The sequence below is a fragment of the Pelobates fuscus genome, chromosome 9, assembly GCF_036172605.1.
Source record: "Pelobates fuscus isolate aPelFus1 chromosome 9, aPelFus1.pri, whole genome shotgun sequence".
Lineage (NCBI taxonomy): Eukaryota > Metazoa > Chordata > Amphibia > Anura > Pelobatidae > Pelobates > Pelobates fuscus.
Window position 1 is genome coordinate 32,683,066 of NC_086325.1, and position 19,427 is coordinate 32,702,492.

At 38.8% G+C, this 19,427-nt stretch overlaps 1 protein-coding gene across 2 annotated transcripts in view; it reads left to right on the forward strand.

Moving 5' to 3' along the window:
• The window catches only part of DACH2 (dachshund family transcription factor 2), a 423,481-nt gene that overhangs the window by 256,913 nt on the left and 147,141 nt on the right, over positions 1-19,427 (forward strand). For both annotated transcript variants that reach the window (XM_063431857.1, XM_063431858.1), the window contains exon 3: positions 7,553-7,684. In XM_063431857.1, coding sequence (XP_063287927.1) covers positions 7,553-7,684 — 132 coding nt within the window. The remainder of the gene's footprint in view (positions 1-7,552; positions 7,685-19,427) is intronic.

A 19,427-nucleotide genomic window follows, 5' to 3' on the forward strand; every position in this document is an offset into this window, starting at 1 on the left:
ATTCTAAAGTGGTTTAGGGGTCTGGAGTGTCCCTTTAAGTTATGGTCGGATGAAAGGAATATGTAACTATATATGAAACAGCTGTCCCAAATTATGAATGCTGGATCATTCCCTCTATCCGTGCCTACCGTGAACCTATCTGCTTGTGTTGTAAATTACTGTCTATTTGTCAGATAGATTCATGGCCAAATGAGGATCCATGTTCGTATAGTCTTAGCCCACCAGTAGCAGATGTTGCAAAACATAGATTGCTTGCAGTCCTGGTTAAAATGTTTCCTATAACATGGTGCCTCATTAATATTTTAAATTGTTAGCTGATATCAGTACCAATATATGTAGTACATATTACACCAAATATTTTTTTTTGTGTGTGATCCATTGTCTCTTTCATGGGTGATTGGTAGGTAATGTATTTTTCGTCATGCAGTGAACACAATAGGGAGTTGTTTATTGAATTGTGATTCAAAGAGATTGTATCTATATTTGAGATCCAAAGTGATTCTATCTATACACACTCATACCCCACATGGTCTAGGCCAGGCATAGGCAACCTTCAGCACTGCAGATGTTTTGGACTACACCTCCCATGATGCTTTGCCAGCATTATGGGTGTAAGAGCATTATGGGGGATGTAGTCCACAACATCTGGAGTGCCAAAGGTTGCCTACCCCCTCTAGGCCATGCTACACCTGACCATTCAGAAACCCTTCCTGTGAGCGCAATTTCAGAACAAGTCAGAAGAACCAGAGTTTTGGTTCTAAACTGCGTCAAGTTTAAATGTATATACATTGTGTTAATAATATATAGTCTTGCCAATAACTTTTATTCTGAGTATAATTTGGTCTGTATTGGGTCTCATGCTGTGAATCTTTTGCTAATTTTCTGTTTGCAGCTGGTACCTCTGATCTCATGTTTGTTCTCGGAGTAGAGGACATTTAACTTTCCAATAATCCCTCCGATCTCCTCCCATACTCAATATAAAGTTCTGTGTTTAAAATCCTCTAATCAAAAACTATCTGTTTACTTAGAAAAGTGGTGTAGCAGAGATGCCAGATGGCATGATCCCTCGATGCCCCCAACAGCATATAATATAAAAGCACATGTATTAATAATTTAATGATGATACTATAAATCTATCCGCAGACCAATCTAGCAGATGAGGCAGAACTTTATATTTCCATAATGGAGATTAAACTTCTAAAATGTTACTGATTGTTATATTTTATGGTCCTCAGGAGTTTATTATGGAAAACACAGACTGTTGGAAGTATTTTGGAGCTGTGTGAGCAGAAATCTCAGGCTAGCGGGGACTTTTAGTTTATTGCCGATATAGTGTATAAAACAGTTGCGTTACATGGCTTCTGGGATCATCATTTGTTAGGTCAATAGTTTTGTTTGCAATCTTTTTTTCAACCACCCTGGCTGAGGATTATATGAATTATAGTATAATGGTAAACATAATGCATAGAAACTCCCAGAATTCTTTGAGTTTACCAAATCTTTCTGTTATAGTATGCATGGTGGCAGATAGACTGTAAAAGATTGTCTCTCGTGAGTCCTACAACAGATTGGGTCCAAAACGCCAAGTGTTTAAAGCCCCTAAATGACAATTTTGAAGATTGCTTTGGATTAGGATTAAAGGGAAATTATAGGCACCCAGACCACTGCATCTCATTGAAGTGGTCTGGGTGCAGTGTCCCTGTCCCCCTTAGTCCTGCAATGTGAAACAAGTTTTTAAGAAACTTCAATGTTTACATTTCAGAGCTAGGTCAGCCTCTAGTGGCTCTCTACCAGACAGCCACTTGGGGCACTTCTGGGAGGTTACCGGACTCCACGTCGCCTAAATGAGGACAAGCAGCGTAAGTTAAATCCACATCCAGCACGAGGCCATCCAACGTCAGTTCAATCCCCATAGAAAAGCATTAAGGCAAAGCTTGCAGCTCGCAGCGCTGGACGCACAAGCGCATTAGGTCCATTCATCAGATGACGGCGGAGGAGGCGGAGTGCCCACCCAGCACCGAGGGACATCAGTGCTGGAATTGGGTAAGAGTTAAAAGATTTATGTACCGATTCTGTGCAGAGAGGGTGTGAGGGCACTATAGTGTTAGAAAGACAGATTTGTATTCCTAACACTATATAATCCCTTTAATAACAAAATATAGGCAAAGATTGATAATCTTACCCAAAGTTGCTAATTTTTGTTCTCTTCTGTCTATAAGTCTGCTACCAGTCACTAACGTACCCCTTAGGAGTCTCTGAGCCTTAGTAACGCTCCATTGAAAACAACAATTTTTTTTTATTTTTTTTAAAGCATCTACATTAACATTCCTTTTTAGCTGTCGTACCTAGTTGTTAATCTCGCTCTATAAATGATTTTTGCATGAAATATGGGCGCATTTAGCTTGTTAATGATTGTATTGTTTTGGGAAGAATTACTGCATTCTTTAAGAAGGTTACTTTTCATTCACTGATTACAGCACTGGTTGCCAACTTTAAATTAATGTTGATGAATGCTTTAAAGAATATCGCGGACATGCTCGCCTTTGACGATTACCATTTATTACCACTTATGCCTTCCTGCGCCACCACTATCAATAACATTTATTAAAAGCACCGAAAAGTGCTTTATTAGTCAGACTGGACATGACTACAAAATATCCTGTTAGTAAAAAGAGAAGTTGTCTGGGGCGATGTGCCAGATCTGTGGAAGACTGGACCTAATTCACCATTTTATAGGGCTGTGGCATGTTTGGCAAATACTGTATATGACAAGACCTGTATCGTGAAATAAAAAAAAATAAAAAAAAAGTCAAAGCAGAATTTCTAATTCATAAAATTTAAACTTTTTGAATGTTTTCCTTTCGCAATATTTGTGGGGGGAAAAAATCAGCAGTCAAATATTCAAATATCACTCTAGGGTTCATAAATACTATATGCCAATTAAGTGGTTATGGTACCGTTATGCTGTGGCAACATCCCCCTGTTATTGGTCAAAACGCATTAGTAAAATCAGTTCCATCCACATTTTAACATTCATTGGCTCAGCATGTCAGCTGACGTGCTCATCGGCGCTTGGCTTTAATATATGCAATCAAGGTCAATGAGAGCTCAACAAAAACTGCTGTCTGTGAGTAAGTGAGTGCAAATACAAAGCCTTCCGTGTCTCTATGATGATTGGTTCAGGCAGAGCACAGCTGTGTGCAGAACCAATCATCAATGAGACAAGGAGGTCTTTGGAATCCTGGGAGCTGTTCCTTCCACACCAGTGCAACATACCATCTCATTAGCTGGTTTGCGAGACAGGAAGTGTATGTAAACAGACAGGGTAGTTGCTGTGCCCTGGGTTTCCATTAAAGAAACTGTTCTTTTTCAAACCACTTCCAAAGTGATTTGACAAAAATCAGGGCTTTCCCCAGCCTGCTTCCTCATCCAAAGCCATCTACCCTTTGGGTTATCCTACCCCCAATGTTCAGAGTCCAATAAGCTTTAGTGATTCATGTGCATTAATTGCTGTTTTTAAACAGCAAATACAGATACCTTTGATTTAGGTTTCCGGTTGATTACAAAAGCTTTATATGACTCTTCATTATCTTTATCCAGTCTGTATATCTCCAATATTATGTCCCTTAATTCTATTTATTTTAATTTGCTGGAGAATGATTGAGTATATGTGTGTTAGAAGATGGCAAGTGCAATAATAAGTTCAAATTACAGAAAAAAAAACGGTTTATTTCTTTATAAATGATTTTGTACACCTTTTTTGCGGGTTTAATTTAATTTCCGTTTCATTTAATGTGTTTAATTAAAAAAATAAAAATAAAAAGTTGTAAACATCAAACTTACATTATTGCTTTTGTAAGTGAGAAATATTATGTATAAGTATTTGAAAATGTTGAGTTGTAAACTGCTAATTGAAGTCATAAGGATCTAACTTCAACTTAACTAATTTGTACACCGTTTCTTCAGATTAGTGTCACAGCTGATTTGCTTGTGCAAGCAACTGTAGCTGTTTAATTTACTGTAAGCCTGCTAAATCAAATGTACACAGTTACAGCGCGCAGTTAATATTGATATTAGGAGTTTTAAAGGACAGATTCCCATGCATCTACTATTGCAGTGAGAAAGTTGTGTTGCGGCGCTAACAATTGCAGTGACAACAAAACTCGGCAAAACAAGTCCACTTTAAAGTTCGTAAAATTCTGTGCAACGGCTTTGCAGAAAATTGTCTATTATCTAAATCTGGAGGATTCTGAGCAATTCTGGAATGTTTTAAAGTATTAGAATGCTATTAAAACCTTAAAAACTGGAGCCAATTCATTTCAGTCATGATATCACGTACAACTAAAGTATTAAATAAAAACTAAACAATGCCAAATGGATTTGGCCGAGATCAAAAAGCCAAATCTATTTCATTCCTTTCATCTCCAGTGTTCCATTTCCGAAGAGTGTGACCTTAGTCAAACATCTATTAAAGTTTGCTTTTGATCTTAACCTTCCATTTTTGGAAGAAAAAAAGGGAAGGGGGGGATGGCTGTAATCTTTAAAATTTTCTTCTATAGACAGTAGTCCTATTGTGTGTGCTGCATTATAGAGGCTTGTGAGTAAATAGCATTTTTTTGTAAATGTGGTAGAAGACAGGTTTAATGGGACAATCATTTTTATGTCAGTGTTAAGAATGAAAAGGGGACATTCTTTCAGGGGTCAATGAGATAGGATCCCTTTTACGCAGAGGAAAATCAACTCAAGCAATTCCTTATTTTCTAGTCTGTTTAATGATTTGCCCTCTAATAAACAGCTAATATTAATTTTCTAATATAATGAGCCAATCCAGACATGGGGGTTGGGTGGTTTCTCAATCTCAATAGTCGCCTGTGTTTCCTGACACAGTGGGTCACCGGGATAATAGTTAGTTCATTGCTCAGTGATACAGAGTGATTACATGCTTATTATTATTACTGATGACAGATAAAGCTTAAAAGTGCGTTAGTACTGTGGACTTTGTGATGAGGGATGGACATATTGTGACAGACGTACTATACTTTGCCCTAGAAGCTCTAGGTATAAAAGTTCTAAAAAAGCATACAATGTGAAAGAGATCACTACACATGATTAAATCAACTGATAAAAGGGAATCGTAGAACTCTTGACTTGATAAAGGCCACTCATAGGTCGAACCATTGCTTTTTGGTGTCTTAAAATAATAAAACGGGTGTCTTTTCTCTGTGAAGGAGTGCTGGACCTTTCCATTATTGCATACCAGTTGTGGTTTTGACAAGACAGGGAAATATGCACCCTTCATGTCTCATTGCTTTTTCCAAGGAGCAGGGATTCTTGTTCACAGTGAGAACTTAACTGGTAGACATCCAGAGCTGCTTCTCCTGCATCCGGTCTTCTTCTTTAGGATAATCCAGCTTGCCTTATAGTCACATGAGAGATATGTAGAACCGCGCTTATTGGCTGGGAAAATCAGCTCAGTGTGCTCAGCCAATGAGCACAATCGTGCATGAGCCCATTTTAGTCTATATAGCAATTCTTGGAGAAGACTGGTTAAGCTTCTAAAAGCTGTGTATAGTGGTATAAGTGATCAGAAGAAGAGTGAATGATGAAGACTTTGGAAGCCGAATTTGGTTACCAATGAAGAGGATAAGCTTTCCTAAAAAAATCCAAGTTTTCTATAAGTGAGAGGAAAGTCTGACAGAATGAGCTATGGAATTCCATGGGAATGGTGTGGCCCTCGATAACTCCTGAAGGTGAGAATTAGCAATATGACAACAAAGGGGAGACAAGACAAGGTCACTAGTAGAGATAAGTTATCAAGAGGGGTATTTGTGAATTAAAGAGGAGATAGAAGGAGAGTGGAATTGTTAAGGTTTTTTTTAGGTTAGTTTCTGTACGTGCTTTGGAGACGGAATATGGAGGGAAAGGATGAGATCAGAATTGAAAGTAACACCAAACCAAAAAGGTGAGAAAAGGTGGGACCTGTGGGTTTACTAAGCTGTAACACTACCTTGCTCAATTGTAAACAACTCCCTTTACATTTAACTCTGTGAAATCTGGTCGGATATTTACTCACAAACTATGTGTTTCGGTTTTCATTTTTAAGTAATGCTTCGTATTCAGCTGCGTAAATCTACATGTGGCTCTAATTTAAAATGTTGGATATCTTAGGCAAAAAAATATCAAAATTCGCTGGTAAATGAGGTGATCGAACACATTTTCAAAAGCATTATTTAGGGAAACAATATTGTGTGTATACCATATAATTTTTTTTAATTCTTCCAGATGGTTCATCATCTTCGTTTAGTGTTTCACATTTGACCCGTAGCATCTCTGAATAGCAATATTAGGCTAGAAGCTCATCACTGCTCTGCTCTGTTACATTAAATCAATGCTTCCAGCCAGGCTGCTTTTCAAATGTTTTAATTCAGAATATTATTAGTTGCAATGTGTTGACTGTTAATGTAATTAAGTGTTTTGTTTTAACATCAGTTCACTGACTCATGATTTCATTTAATTAATTGCAAACCTTTGAATTTGATCACCAAGTGCCTTTCTTTCGTTAATTTACTTGTTTTTAATTTTGATGGGAGAGCTTTCAAAGTAATAGGAGGAGATGGGGATGGTCCGATCAATTATATAATATACAAAAGTATATGATTTTGTTATTGACAGGATGTGATCATTTGGTAAAAATAATGAATAAGCAGTATTGGAATTTCGTAAGCAAACTAAACAATGGCCGATTGAAGAAAACAAAACAAAACAACCCAGTTGTATAACTCTTAAAGTGGCTGTTTGTTTGTTTTTTAGCATCACGCAAATGGCCATCAAAGTGTAAGCTCACCTGTTACGTCAAGGCAAATGGATAAGTCCTACACTAACCATTCAACTATTAACTATTTCAAGCTGGAAAGCGAAATCTCTAATGAGACAGAGAGGGGTATTTTTTCGAAATCCCTGCACACTTTTTAACCCTTAATAATGCAGCAGCACTATAACATGGTTGTGTGATACAAATGCAAAAGTCCGCTTGGCATGCAATCGTAAGTGTTATATGAAGCAACCTGCCTGCCTGAAACAGGTCTCCAGTTGTTTGGAGCCCATATAAGGGGAACATGACACATACCCGATATAAGGGGAACATGACACATACCCGATATAAGGGGAACATGACACATACCCGATATAAGGGGAACATGACACATACCCGATATAAGGGGAACATGACACATACCCGATATAAGGGGAACATGACACATACCCGATTGGCTGCGTTTCTTTGCCTGTTGTGTTCTGGTTATCATCCTAGAATAATCTCACATATTCCACTACAATCTACAATCTACAGTTTAAGTGACAAAACTGTTAGTTTAGCATGGATCCATTCTACAAGAAGGCTTTTCCATGCAATTGCATGACATTCTTTAATTGATTACTTATTCCAAAAAAAAATCCAACTATTGCACAACTAATGTGAGATTGCAGTAGGCAGGGACACGTCATCATAACACGAGTCCAGTGGTTAAAATATCCAAACCTCTAACTCTTCTAGGCCTCACAGCTGCAGCGATGGCCGAAGCTATGAAACTGCAAAAGATGAAGCTTATGGCCATAAACAGCATACACGGCGGTGGGAGTCAGAACGGAACAGAGTCCGAAAATGAAGAACTCAATTCAAATGCAGGTAAAGAATTTAATTCCATCATCAACCATTTCACTCTACAACTAGCAAATGCACCTGAGCTGTCAAAGCAGATTAGGCAATGTACTTCCAAGCTTCGATAACAATTGCCATTGTGACAGCTGATACGGGGCCTTCAGCTTTTAATTGTCATTGTTTTAGAAACAGTCGCTCACGATGCTAAATGTAGCTTTTGTGCATATATCCCTCAATCATATTGCATTAAATTTTTATGTGCATTACCCACATTCTCCCCCCTCCCTCCTTTCTATTTACTAAAGATGAATTTCCATTCTTCAATTTCATTGAAAAACATCCAAGGCAGGTTTGTCGATGACCAGCCTGGGTTGAAAATGTACATGTGTAGTAAAAAAAATCTATCATATAACATACATCACTCTAATTTCTTCTTCTTGTTGGGTGGCTCGCCATGATGTTAATATACATAAATATTATAATTCTTCCGTGTCACTAAGAAACATCAATTTGCATCAGACTTACATTTTCTTTAGATTTATTCTGATGACAATTACTAATTTATAATAAAACAAGAAAGGCTGTTACAGGATGAAGGATATTCAACTGCAGATGTTAATTGCTGAACTTAGGAAGGGAGAGATGGAGTTTTTAAAGTCAGAGAAAAGATATACAACAAGCCTTGTGGTCCTTTATCCACTATTCTATATAGCTATAACCATAATGATGTCAGACCTTTTAGCTAAAACTCAGGCAATATAAGAATGAAGACCCTATTTATATGCAACCGCATTTCAGAAATCTCAGACAAAGAAAGCCATGTGACTTATTGAAAAAATGCTGCTGCAATATTTACCTTTAATTACAATAAGTATGGATCTATTTATAAACCAGGCAAGGAAGCAGGGCAATGTCAAGTTATTTCATGAAAAATAGGACCTATTCTTAAACTTGAATACTGAACAATGTCCCTTTGCTTTCAGAATTATAATAGCAGAAAATAAAAGCCACCCAAAGTGCCCCAGAATTAATAGAACCACAGAGCAGGAGATAAAAAAAAACTAAAGTAAGTTAACATCTGATTAAAAATTAAACACTTTTTTTCATGTAGACTGTGTCAGTCACAGCCAAGGGAGGTGTGGCTAATGCTGCACGGACAGACACAAAAGTGATTCAACTCCTAAATAGTAGATAATTGAGCAGTGAGACTTCAGAGGCATGATGTATACACCCAAACTGATTCATGAAGCTAAAGTTGTTGAAGTGTCCCTTTAAGCTACTCATAACATTCTGCTACTTACACTTACACATAAATTCAGATCTAGTGTATTTCCTGGTATATCATTTTCTTTGTTTCTTTGTCAGCTGTAGTTATGTCTCATTTCTCGCTATTATTATATATAAAGGCATACGTTAAATAAATTTTATTCTTTGTTATCACCATTGCACTAAAAATGGTTCATTTTGTAATACTGTGTCTATCTCGATCTCACAGCGGAGTATTATTTTATTTCAATTTGTGCTGATATCTGTATTTCCCATACTTACCCCGCACTTCTCATATCCTACTTGCTACATCAGGTTCCGTTCCTAGATTCACGCTGTATGCCCTCAAAACAGATTCAGGGTTATTTACAAGAGTCAGAATACAAAGTGAATCTCAAATTTAAGACAAGAGTAAACGAACTGCAAGCGCTGCAGACTAAGAGAATCTCCTCAGTTCGGCTATTTTTTTACCTTAAATTTGATATTAACTTTGAATTCACACCTTAGTAAATATCTCCACCTGCGCTCCTATTAAACTGCTGTATACCATGACGTATATCTTGCCGGCAAATAACCAAACACCAAAAGCAGTCGAACATGGTTTGATTTATTGTAGCATTATTTAATTTCACCCGAGTTCAAAAAACAAAATGTGTCTTTTTGGATGTGACACCTGTTTTGTCAGGACGAGAGGCAGTTATTGTAAAGAATATGGCATTTTCCATTCTACGTGGCTATTGTTGTGCTAATTTATTATGCGGAGAATCTACCAGCTGAGTCTCATTTCACGTTGACTCATCCCGCCGCTGTGTGCACGGAATACGGTATTCTTAAAACTCAATACCATATGGTGTGACCAAAAGACGCAACCTCTTTTAGTGTCTAATTCAAGCCTGTTGTTTTATTTAAAAGCATGTACTCATGTGGCTTTCTTTAAGAATATAACTTACATTAAGTCAGGTCTTTTCTTCTTGCTTACTTTCTCGAGCATCAATCAATCAATTTATATTGATCCAGAGTCTTTCATGCCTTAATCTCACAAGGTACTCCAGTGTATCATATACTAAATGCTATCAGCCAAAGGAACGATTTCTATACAAATAAATCAGAGATGCATTTACATGAACATTAAAAGAATAGTATACGATATACAAATCATTATTAAATAGTGATTTGATTGTGTATTAGTAGGACTATAGCACAGGTTAGATAACCTTGACTTTTACACTGCCTTATAAGCGATCCAATGCATAATGGCAATATACAAACTTTCTACAATACCTAATAAGGGTTTCATTATTTTGGGATGCAACTGTTTTGAAAAAAACTTCATTTTTTAAATAACGTTATTGTTTTGTTGCAATTGCTTGTGTTCTAAGTTAGCGTATCGTACAGCACTACAGATCATGTTGGTGCCTTTAAAATATTAATAATTATTAACTGAAATCTGAAACGATAGATGAAAAAGATGATGGCTTCCAAAGTCAAACATGTAATGGAGTCGGGTGCATTTAGTCTTGTGTATATTTTTATGGTCACTTTACAAAACAAAAATCTGACTTCCAATGGCCCACTGTAACGAACATTTTTAGAAGCTATTTAACCCTGCAAGTTAGAAGAATTACTTAGCAGGAAATTGCTGCAAACCACAAGAGGAAATTAAGATTGCAACAAAATTGTTTCCCCTTGTTATAAAAATTGTATATGTTTACATAGTTGATAGTCTTAGTATATAAACATCTACACAAACATACTTATAGCAACATAGTAAAATACATTGAACAACAGTGCATTACATTTAAACAGTGTTGTTGATTTTGATCTAGAAGGCAAAATGTGAACTACACTGGAATTTTAATATGAAAAGAACAGAGAGACAAAAAAGTATATTTGGGACTGACAATTGTTCAATACAGTACTGATAGACAATCTGTTAATAATGTTTATGTTAAAGGAAAACTCCAGTGCCAGGAAAACAATCTGTTTTCCTGGCACTGGAGGTACCCTCTCCCTCCCACCCCCCAATCCCCGGTTACTTAAGGGGTGAAAACCCCTTCAGTCACTTACCTGAGGCAGCGATGATGTCCCTCGTCGCTGCCTCCTCCTCCGCTCCGCTCCTCCTACTGTCTCCGTCGGCCGGTGGGCGAGACTGATCCCGCCCACCGACCGAGGAGACCTAATGCGCATGCGCACATTAGCGCTCCCCATAGGAAAGCATTGAAAAGGATTTTCAATGCTTTCCTATGAGGAAATGAGCGATGCTGGAGGTCCTCACACAGCGTGAGGACGTCCAGCGACGCTCTAGCACAGATAATCTGTGCTTTGTGTCAGAAAGTGACCTCTAGTGGCTGTCTAGTAGACAGCTAGAGGTGGAGTCAACCCTGCAAGGTAATTATTGCAGTTTATAAAAAACTGCAAAAATTACACTTGCAGGGTTAGGAGTAGTGGGAGTTGGCACCCAGACCACTCCAATGAGCAGAAGTGGTCTGGGTGCTTGGAGTGTCCCTTTAACTATTATCCTGCTATGCATAGGCGTGCGCACGGGATGTGCCGGGTGTGCCTGGGCACACCCTAATCCCCGTGGCACGCCTATGGATTGAGTCCTGCAGGAACGGAGTTCCTGCACTTTTTTTGAGCAGGAACGCCGTTCCTGCAGGCACTCAGCGCCCCAAATGCCCCCCTTCCTCCCCCTGTCATGGAGGGGAGGGGGGGGCAAGAGGTGATGGACCCCAACACCCCCCCGATCGGGCGGCTCTCTCCATATCAGCCACGGCGAGGGAGCTGTGTGCTCTCTGCTTCCTCTCGCCGCTCGCTGATGCCGGAGCCGGAATATGACGTCATATTCCGGCTCCCAGCTACAGCAGACAGCCCGCGCGGCGAGAGGAAGCAGAGAGCACACAGCTCCCTCGCCGCGGCTGATATGGAGAGAGTCGCCCGACCCACTGGACCCCAGGGACAGGTCCACGCCAGCACTCCAGGTAGGGAGGCTGGGTGGACATTTTTTTATTAAAAAAAATAATAATGTGTGTGTGTGTGTGTGTCTGTGACTGTGTTTGTGAATGTGTGTCTGTGTGTGTGTGTGTGTCTGTGAACGTGTGTGTGTGTGTGTCTGTGACTGTGTTTGTGTATGTGAATGTGTGTCTGTGACTGTGTGTGTGTGTCTGTGAGTGTGTGTGTGTCTGTGAATGTGTCTGTGACTGTGTGTGTGTAAGTGTATCTGTGTATGTGTGTCTGTGAATGTGTATGTGTGTCAGTGTATGTGAATATGTGTGTCTGTGAATGTGTGTGTGTCTATGAATGTATGAGTGTGCGTGTGTCTGAGTGTATGTGTGTGTGTTTGAGTATGCGTGTCAGTGTGTGCGTGTGTGTGTGTATATATATATATTATATATATATATACACACACACACACACATATACATACACACACTGGAGTGTATATTATTTTTTTTGGGGGGTGGGAATCTTGGTTCCCACACTTTATTCCCCAGGTCTTTATTCTCCCCTGTCGGCTCACGCAGAACCGGCGCTGAGTGTCGGCTCTGCTCTAAGCCTCCATGGGCCGGCGGGGAGATCGAAGATCTACCTCACCGGCCCACAGCAGCATGAAGGGAGGCAGGAGAGGACCCGGGGAGCTCTAGACAACAGCTCCGCCAGGTTCCTCTTGCGAGATCTGAGCATTGCCGCGGCAACGTTCAGATCTCACGAGAGTTAAGTCTAGCCCCGCAGGCTAGAGTTTACTCTCCACTGGACCACCAGGGATGGCACATGGCAGCAAGGATCCCCCCTCCCTACATAAGGTAAGAAGGGAGGGGGGGTATTTACTACTCTGCCCCCACCTCCACAATCTGTCCAAACATACAGCACACACACACACATACAGCACCCACACACAAAAAGCACCTACAGACATACAGCACTCTCACACAAAAAGCACAAACACAGCACCCTCACACACACAGCACCAAAACAGCACCCACACACATACAGTACACATACAGCACCCTCACACACACAGTACACTAACCGCACCCTCACAAACACACACAGCACCTTTACAAACACACAACACCCTCACACACAGCACACTAACAACACCCTCAGAAATACACGACACCCACACACATCGCACAAACAGCACCCTCACACACACAGCACCATCACACACACATCACACAAACAGCACCCTCACACACACAGCACACTAACAGGACCCTAACAAATACACACACAAACACCCTCACACACAAACAGTACCCTCACAAACACCCTCACCCACATAGCACACTACCAGCACCCTCACACATACACACACACAGCAGCACCCTTACACACCACCCTCACACAGCACACTAACAGCACACACACACACACACACAGCAGTGTATGTATATGTGTGTGTATATATATATATATATATATATATATACACATACATACATATACATGCGGCGTGTGTTTGTGCTTTAGGGTGCACACCCTAATGCAATAGGCTGCGCACGCCTATGCTGCTATGCCTAAAACAGTACAGATCTTTTTCAGAGACACGTCGAACCTTAATAAAACTACCTCTTCTCTTTAGATAATTTGATATATTTAATATTCTTGTTGCAAGTAGCTATTTCCTCTGCTACAAATGTCAACGGGTGACCTTTTGTCCTTTGCACAGTACTGTTAATGAACAGGTAATCAGAGAGGTGTTTGTAAACACATGTTATAGAATGCTGCTACATACAGGACAAAGAGCAGTGTCCCTTTAAATTGTCTGCCTATTTAGTTAATCCACATTGCGAGTTTACTGTTCTGCCTGAGTAAATGTGGCTGTGTGGTAAATCACTCCTGTGTATACGCTGGGTAATTTAGTCTAGATTTAAGCATATCTATTAGAGGGTATTTATTTATAAGCAATAATAAGAACACAAGCTTATAAGTCAGCTCATAACAACATTGACATTAGCTTCAGGCCAATGCATGATTTGACCTATTCTGTTAACATTCGAATGGCTCCCACGAGCGCCGTGCAGGAAGCTGTGGTTCAAATGACTTGAATTATTATTATTTTTATTTTATGGCATCCTTGAAAATAAAAGAAATCAAAGAAATGAGGGACAAAAAAAATAAAACATATTGAATGAAAGCTACAGTATCTTTGATTCAGGGTTGTGTTTAATAGAGGAGATAATAGCTGAAACATGATTCTGCATCTAGATTTCGGCATGAATAACAACTCGTTCGTGTTTCATTTAAGCTCCGAATGAGAAATCCTGTGTTTTATTGTTTTAGGAAATTAGTCTATGTACTATAGAGCTTTGCAATTTATCACCAAAGGTTATGGTGGCAGAGAGTTTGTGGGAAATAAATGCCTGAATGATTATAATTGTAGCTGTCAAATCAGGAATCTACAGCGGCATGGATTTCATAACTTAATACAGTAATACAGGACACAGAGGCATGTTTTCTTGGAATAGAATGCAGCCCTTCTTTCATAGCGGAGGTACTTTGTTAAGAAAGATCAACACAATGGCTGGTTCAGATACAAGTATCACTGCTACAAGGAATGAAGGAGCAACACAAAGGGCGATCCTTCGTCTGAAGGAGAGGATTCATTTGTGGATGATACACAGGAACATAGTTTAATACATAACAAAGAATATTTGTTTTGTTTTATAAATAAATAAAGCACTAGGTTCATCTGCTTATTCCTATCTATCTATCTATCTAATAGATCTATCTATCTGTCTGTCTGTCTGTTTATCTGTATGTCTGTCTGTCTGTCTGTCTCTGACCGCAGAACACTACCGTTCTGCGTGTTTCCCCCCCCCCCCGTCTCTTTTTCTCTCACCCAATGTATCTCTCTCTTTCTTCCCAATACATTTCTCTCTCTCCTTCTCATTTTTTCTCTCCTGGACCTATCCTTTTCCATACGAATCACTACCTGTTATCTGAATTGAGATAGCGCTTATAAAGTCAAACCCATAAAGGATCCAGTGAAGATCGTCTCTACCTGGCCAAAACATAAAGTTATTCCGTATAAACCCTCCTTCAATAGTTTGTATCATTCTTACCCATAATACATTAATTTTAGCCTCCTTCCGGCTCATTTAAAATATAATTAAAATTGCAACACCTGTTTGGTATCACGTGGGGATCTCTCTATTTAATCTCTTGCTAACATGAGCCAAAGACAGCATTTTTACCCATCTTTTAGCCAAGGTAAATAGTATATGATCAGCCTACGTAGTCAAGATATTGTGTTGCTCCCATTGGAGGTAAATAATGTAAGTTTTAAGCAGCTGTTGCCGCACACTGCCCTCGTTGATTGCCCCTGTTTGCTAAACTTTGAAATATTTTTCAGTCTAAATAAGTTTCACTGACTGAATTGGTTAATAGAATGTTACTCTGCAGAATGTCTTAGTCCACCATAGATTACATTCTTTCCCACTAGTGTCTCTATTCATAATATTGTAAAATTGTGATTTCTGATTCAGCAGTAAGGATCTAAGAATTTGTGAAATACTCTGATGGCCTCTTTGGGAGCAGCCATGCTACGAATCTAAAATATAAATTTTGGTTATTGTTTTAGGAGTTCATCATAATAAAGACGAACGGTTAACTCCTATCCCTCTAATTACTCAACATTTATACAGTAACTGATCCTTTTTTAATTCAGTTGATCACTAAGCCTCAGTAATTTTTTCCTGCAATGTTTAAGGGCATGTATAAGACATCACTCAACTTTTGCACTTAACTTACAGAATCAGGCGATCAGGCAATTTGAGAGAGACTCTGTATGCTTAAATAAATCACCAAAGTTGTTAACATTTTAGAAATAAATGTGTTGCAACTGATTGCTTTTTGGAGAGAAAAAAAAAAAAGAATCCTCTTTTAGTTCCGACTGTAAATTATTTGGCCTTTCTTTTTAGATCATTACAATTAAGTTATCTGAGATGGGTTCATTTGCATTTTTATATCTTAACTCAATCAACTGAGAGTATTTGAACCAGCGTTTCGAATCTCCCCATTAGTAGAATTTCTCTGATACAATTGGACAGATCACTAGCAGTGACAGCGGAAGGAAATTGTTTCCTCAGTTTGTGGATGTAGATGATGAAGGATGTTGCAGTTAATCATTGTTGCAGAAGTCTGTGCGCTTAGAATGTTCGGAGATAATAAATATGAATGCCGAAAGTTCGGTTATGTGTTTGTTTCCCTTCAAGATGCAAAAGTCACTTTTGGAACAAAAAAAAAAACTAATAAAAACGAAGCCTTGGAATGGAAATGGAATGCGCAGGGTACAGGTAAAAATAAAGAACATGAGAACAAAAGTTTTCTATTTATAGGTAGAATTAGAAAGTGTATTGAGCATACCAGAGCATTGAAAACACCAGTTGGAGTTTCGACACTTGTGAGCTCACACCCATGTTAATCTTGAAAAAGTTATAAAATTAAACCTACAAAGAACTGTCTCTAACATCCAGTGCTGATCCAGGTCCAGAAATCCAGTGCTGACCAGTCAGCGCACCCTCCTGTGCTTATGTTAATAGTATTTATCTGTTTATTTATCTTAATATTAATTAATTTATTTATTTAATTGGGTTTGACATATTTTTCCAGTTGATTCTATGTTCACCAAGTTTTAAATATGGAGAAAATTAAATTACTAGTTTTCTTATTACACGGTGGCAGTTCTTATTCTGCACAACTCCTTACAATCTTGTTCACCCTTTTTTTGTGCCAGTATCCCATGCATCCTCCTACCTGTCCCATACAATATTGCTATTCATACAGAAATGAAGGTGAAGAGGCATCTGGTGTCAGATCATCATCTTTTAATCTTTTACCATGACGCATGTTACACTGAGTAGCAGTTAAGAAAAATGGGACAGCTTCTATAACAAAAGCTAGTTAATATTCTTGTGGTCCTTTGCAATGAGTTTTACTTCATAAAATATACTAATCATTACATTACCTGGGCTATAAGTTTGTGATATAACAGATTCTTACTAATAATAGCTAATAGCATTGGCTGTGTTTGCACAGGGGGCAGGGAATTAGACATCCTTTTTAACCCCTTAAGGAAACATGACATGTGTGACATGTCATGATTCCCTTTTATTCCAGAAGTTTGGTCCTTAAGGGGTTAAAGCTGTTCTACTGCTTACTGATACAACTCCTCAATACGAATACACAACAGCAACAAAAAAACAACTTTAAACACACAAACGAAAAACCAGACTGAACTACCACAATAATGAAGATAGGAGCCACACTTTCTTTTTGTTTGCCTGAACTATCACAATAGTGATAAAAGGGACACAGGCACCAACATAATTTTATCTTAATAGAGTGATTTTAGTATATAGATCATGCCCCTGCAGTCTCACTGCTCAATTTCCTGCCATTTAGGAGTTAAATCACTTTTTGTACAGCCCTAGCCACCCCTCCCTGCATGTGACCTACACAGCCTTCATAAACACTTCCTGTAAAGAGGGATCTAATGTTTAAACTTCCTTTGTTGCACAGACTGTTTAATTAAAAATGTAGTAGCTACTGTTCTGCTAATAGCCCTGCAGGAGTCTCCTGTGTGTGATTGAAGTTCAATTTACAGAGCAGGAGATGAAAACTTCTACAGCAAGTTCTGATGGAAAATGAATCCATTTTGTTTTCATGCAGGCCGTGTCAGTCACAGTCAAGGGACATGTAGCTAGGGCTGCATAAACAGAAACAAAAAAAGTGATTTAACTCCTGAATGGCAGAGAGTGGAGCAGTGAAAATGGTTAAAGTTGTTATCATCCCTTTACGGCAGTGGTTCCCAACCCAGTCCTCAAGTACCCCGTAACAGTCCAGGATTTAGTGATTACCTAATTGTATCTGAGGTGTTTTTAGAAAAAAAAAAAAAAACACTTTAGACACAACAGGGTAATCCCTAACTCCTAGACTGGGTACTTGAGGACTTGGTTGGGAACCTCTGCTTTAAGGTATGAAGCTTTGTCCACCAAGTCCTATTAAGTACACGGAGAGAACTGCAATCAAGGTTTCATTTGTATAATGAAGAAAAAGGGAAATTAAAGAAATATCCCTCCAAAACTGCTCATATTCTGATACAGGTGATGGGGAACCTTCTCGTTCTCTCTTGTTTACCTATAACTCCCACAATCCAAACCCGGGTTCCTTAAATTATAGTAAATCAACAGCTGCAAGGAAACAGCCTGCTTTCTCTTGATTGAAGATTTTCGGTTTTAGTTGTTTACCTGTTTACAGCCAAACTCTCTTGTACTTAGCAGTGTGCCTATAGCCTTATCAGAAGCATGGAGTGCGAAGCACTGTCTGATGTCCTTGCCAGTACTTGTGCTTGTATAGTTGGCAGGATTCTTGCTCTCAGAAGCAAAGTGGAGCACCGTGAAGAAGCACACCTGCTCTCCGCTTGTCCGCAGATTAGATGCTGCAGCTCCACAGCTGATCATGTGTTTTCTAAGCAGTATATCCATCTGTAGTAAAGTTGCTTTTGGAGGGTTTTAAAAAAAATACTTCAGCAGCGTATGTTTAAAAAAAAAAAAATAGTTCTGATGCTTGACGTTAAATTCCAAATCTAGTAACGGTGGTAGGAGAATGCTGGCGAAGAACTCAGTCCTCACCCTACGCAACCCCAATCTCGTAAAAACTGGAGGATACATTTTAAAAACATTTTAATAAAGTGAATCATTAATTAAACGCTGAGTTATGAGATGACGGTTAAAGCTGAATGTACTAAGTTGGACAAATATGAGAGCTCTTCAGTAACAGCAGTGCAGACTGTGCTGCTCGAAAACTTGGTGCTTCAGAATTCAAATAATACAAATAATAATTACTGCATAGAGAAAAAAATCTTAACCCCCAAAACCCCCAAAACTTTTTCCCCCCCAAAAAACCATTTTCAAAATGTTCGCAACTAAAAATGAACCTGACTATTACAGAGTAAATCACAAATCACATTTTAAATGATTAGTCTACGCACCGTGCACCATAAGCACTTTGCAGTAATATGCACTATGTATATATACACTTTGCAGTAATATGCACTATGTATACGGACTTAGCAGTGCTCTGTATATACGCTTTGTAATATTATGTGCTATGTATATATAAATTTAATTACTATGTGCTATGTATATAACTCTGCAGTACTCCAAAGTGCATGATCTGTCAAGTACTCTACATACTGTTAAGGCTGAAGGTGGCTTATAGCAGCAGCAATTTGTAAAAAATACTGCTACGATAAAACAGCCCACAATGAGGAGTTCTGAAATCTGGACTGGCAGTGTCAGAGCCACTGACTACACTTGAGTAGTTCATGGCTTTTCCAATAGTTAACAGTTATCCGAGTTGTGTATGTAAACTGATGTCAGACACGGTATTTCTGTTATCGGTTTATTGAACAGTTCCAGTCATCCTGTGGCACTGCTTTTTGGGGTAAACCACTTATCTAAAAAAAATCTCTGCTGGGCAGCGGATTATGGATTATGGA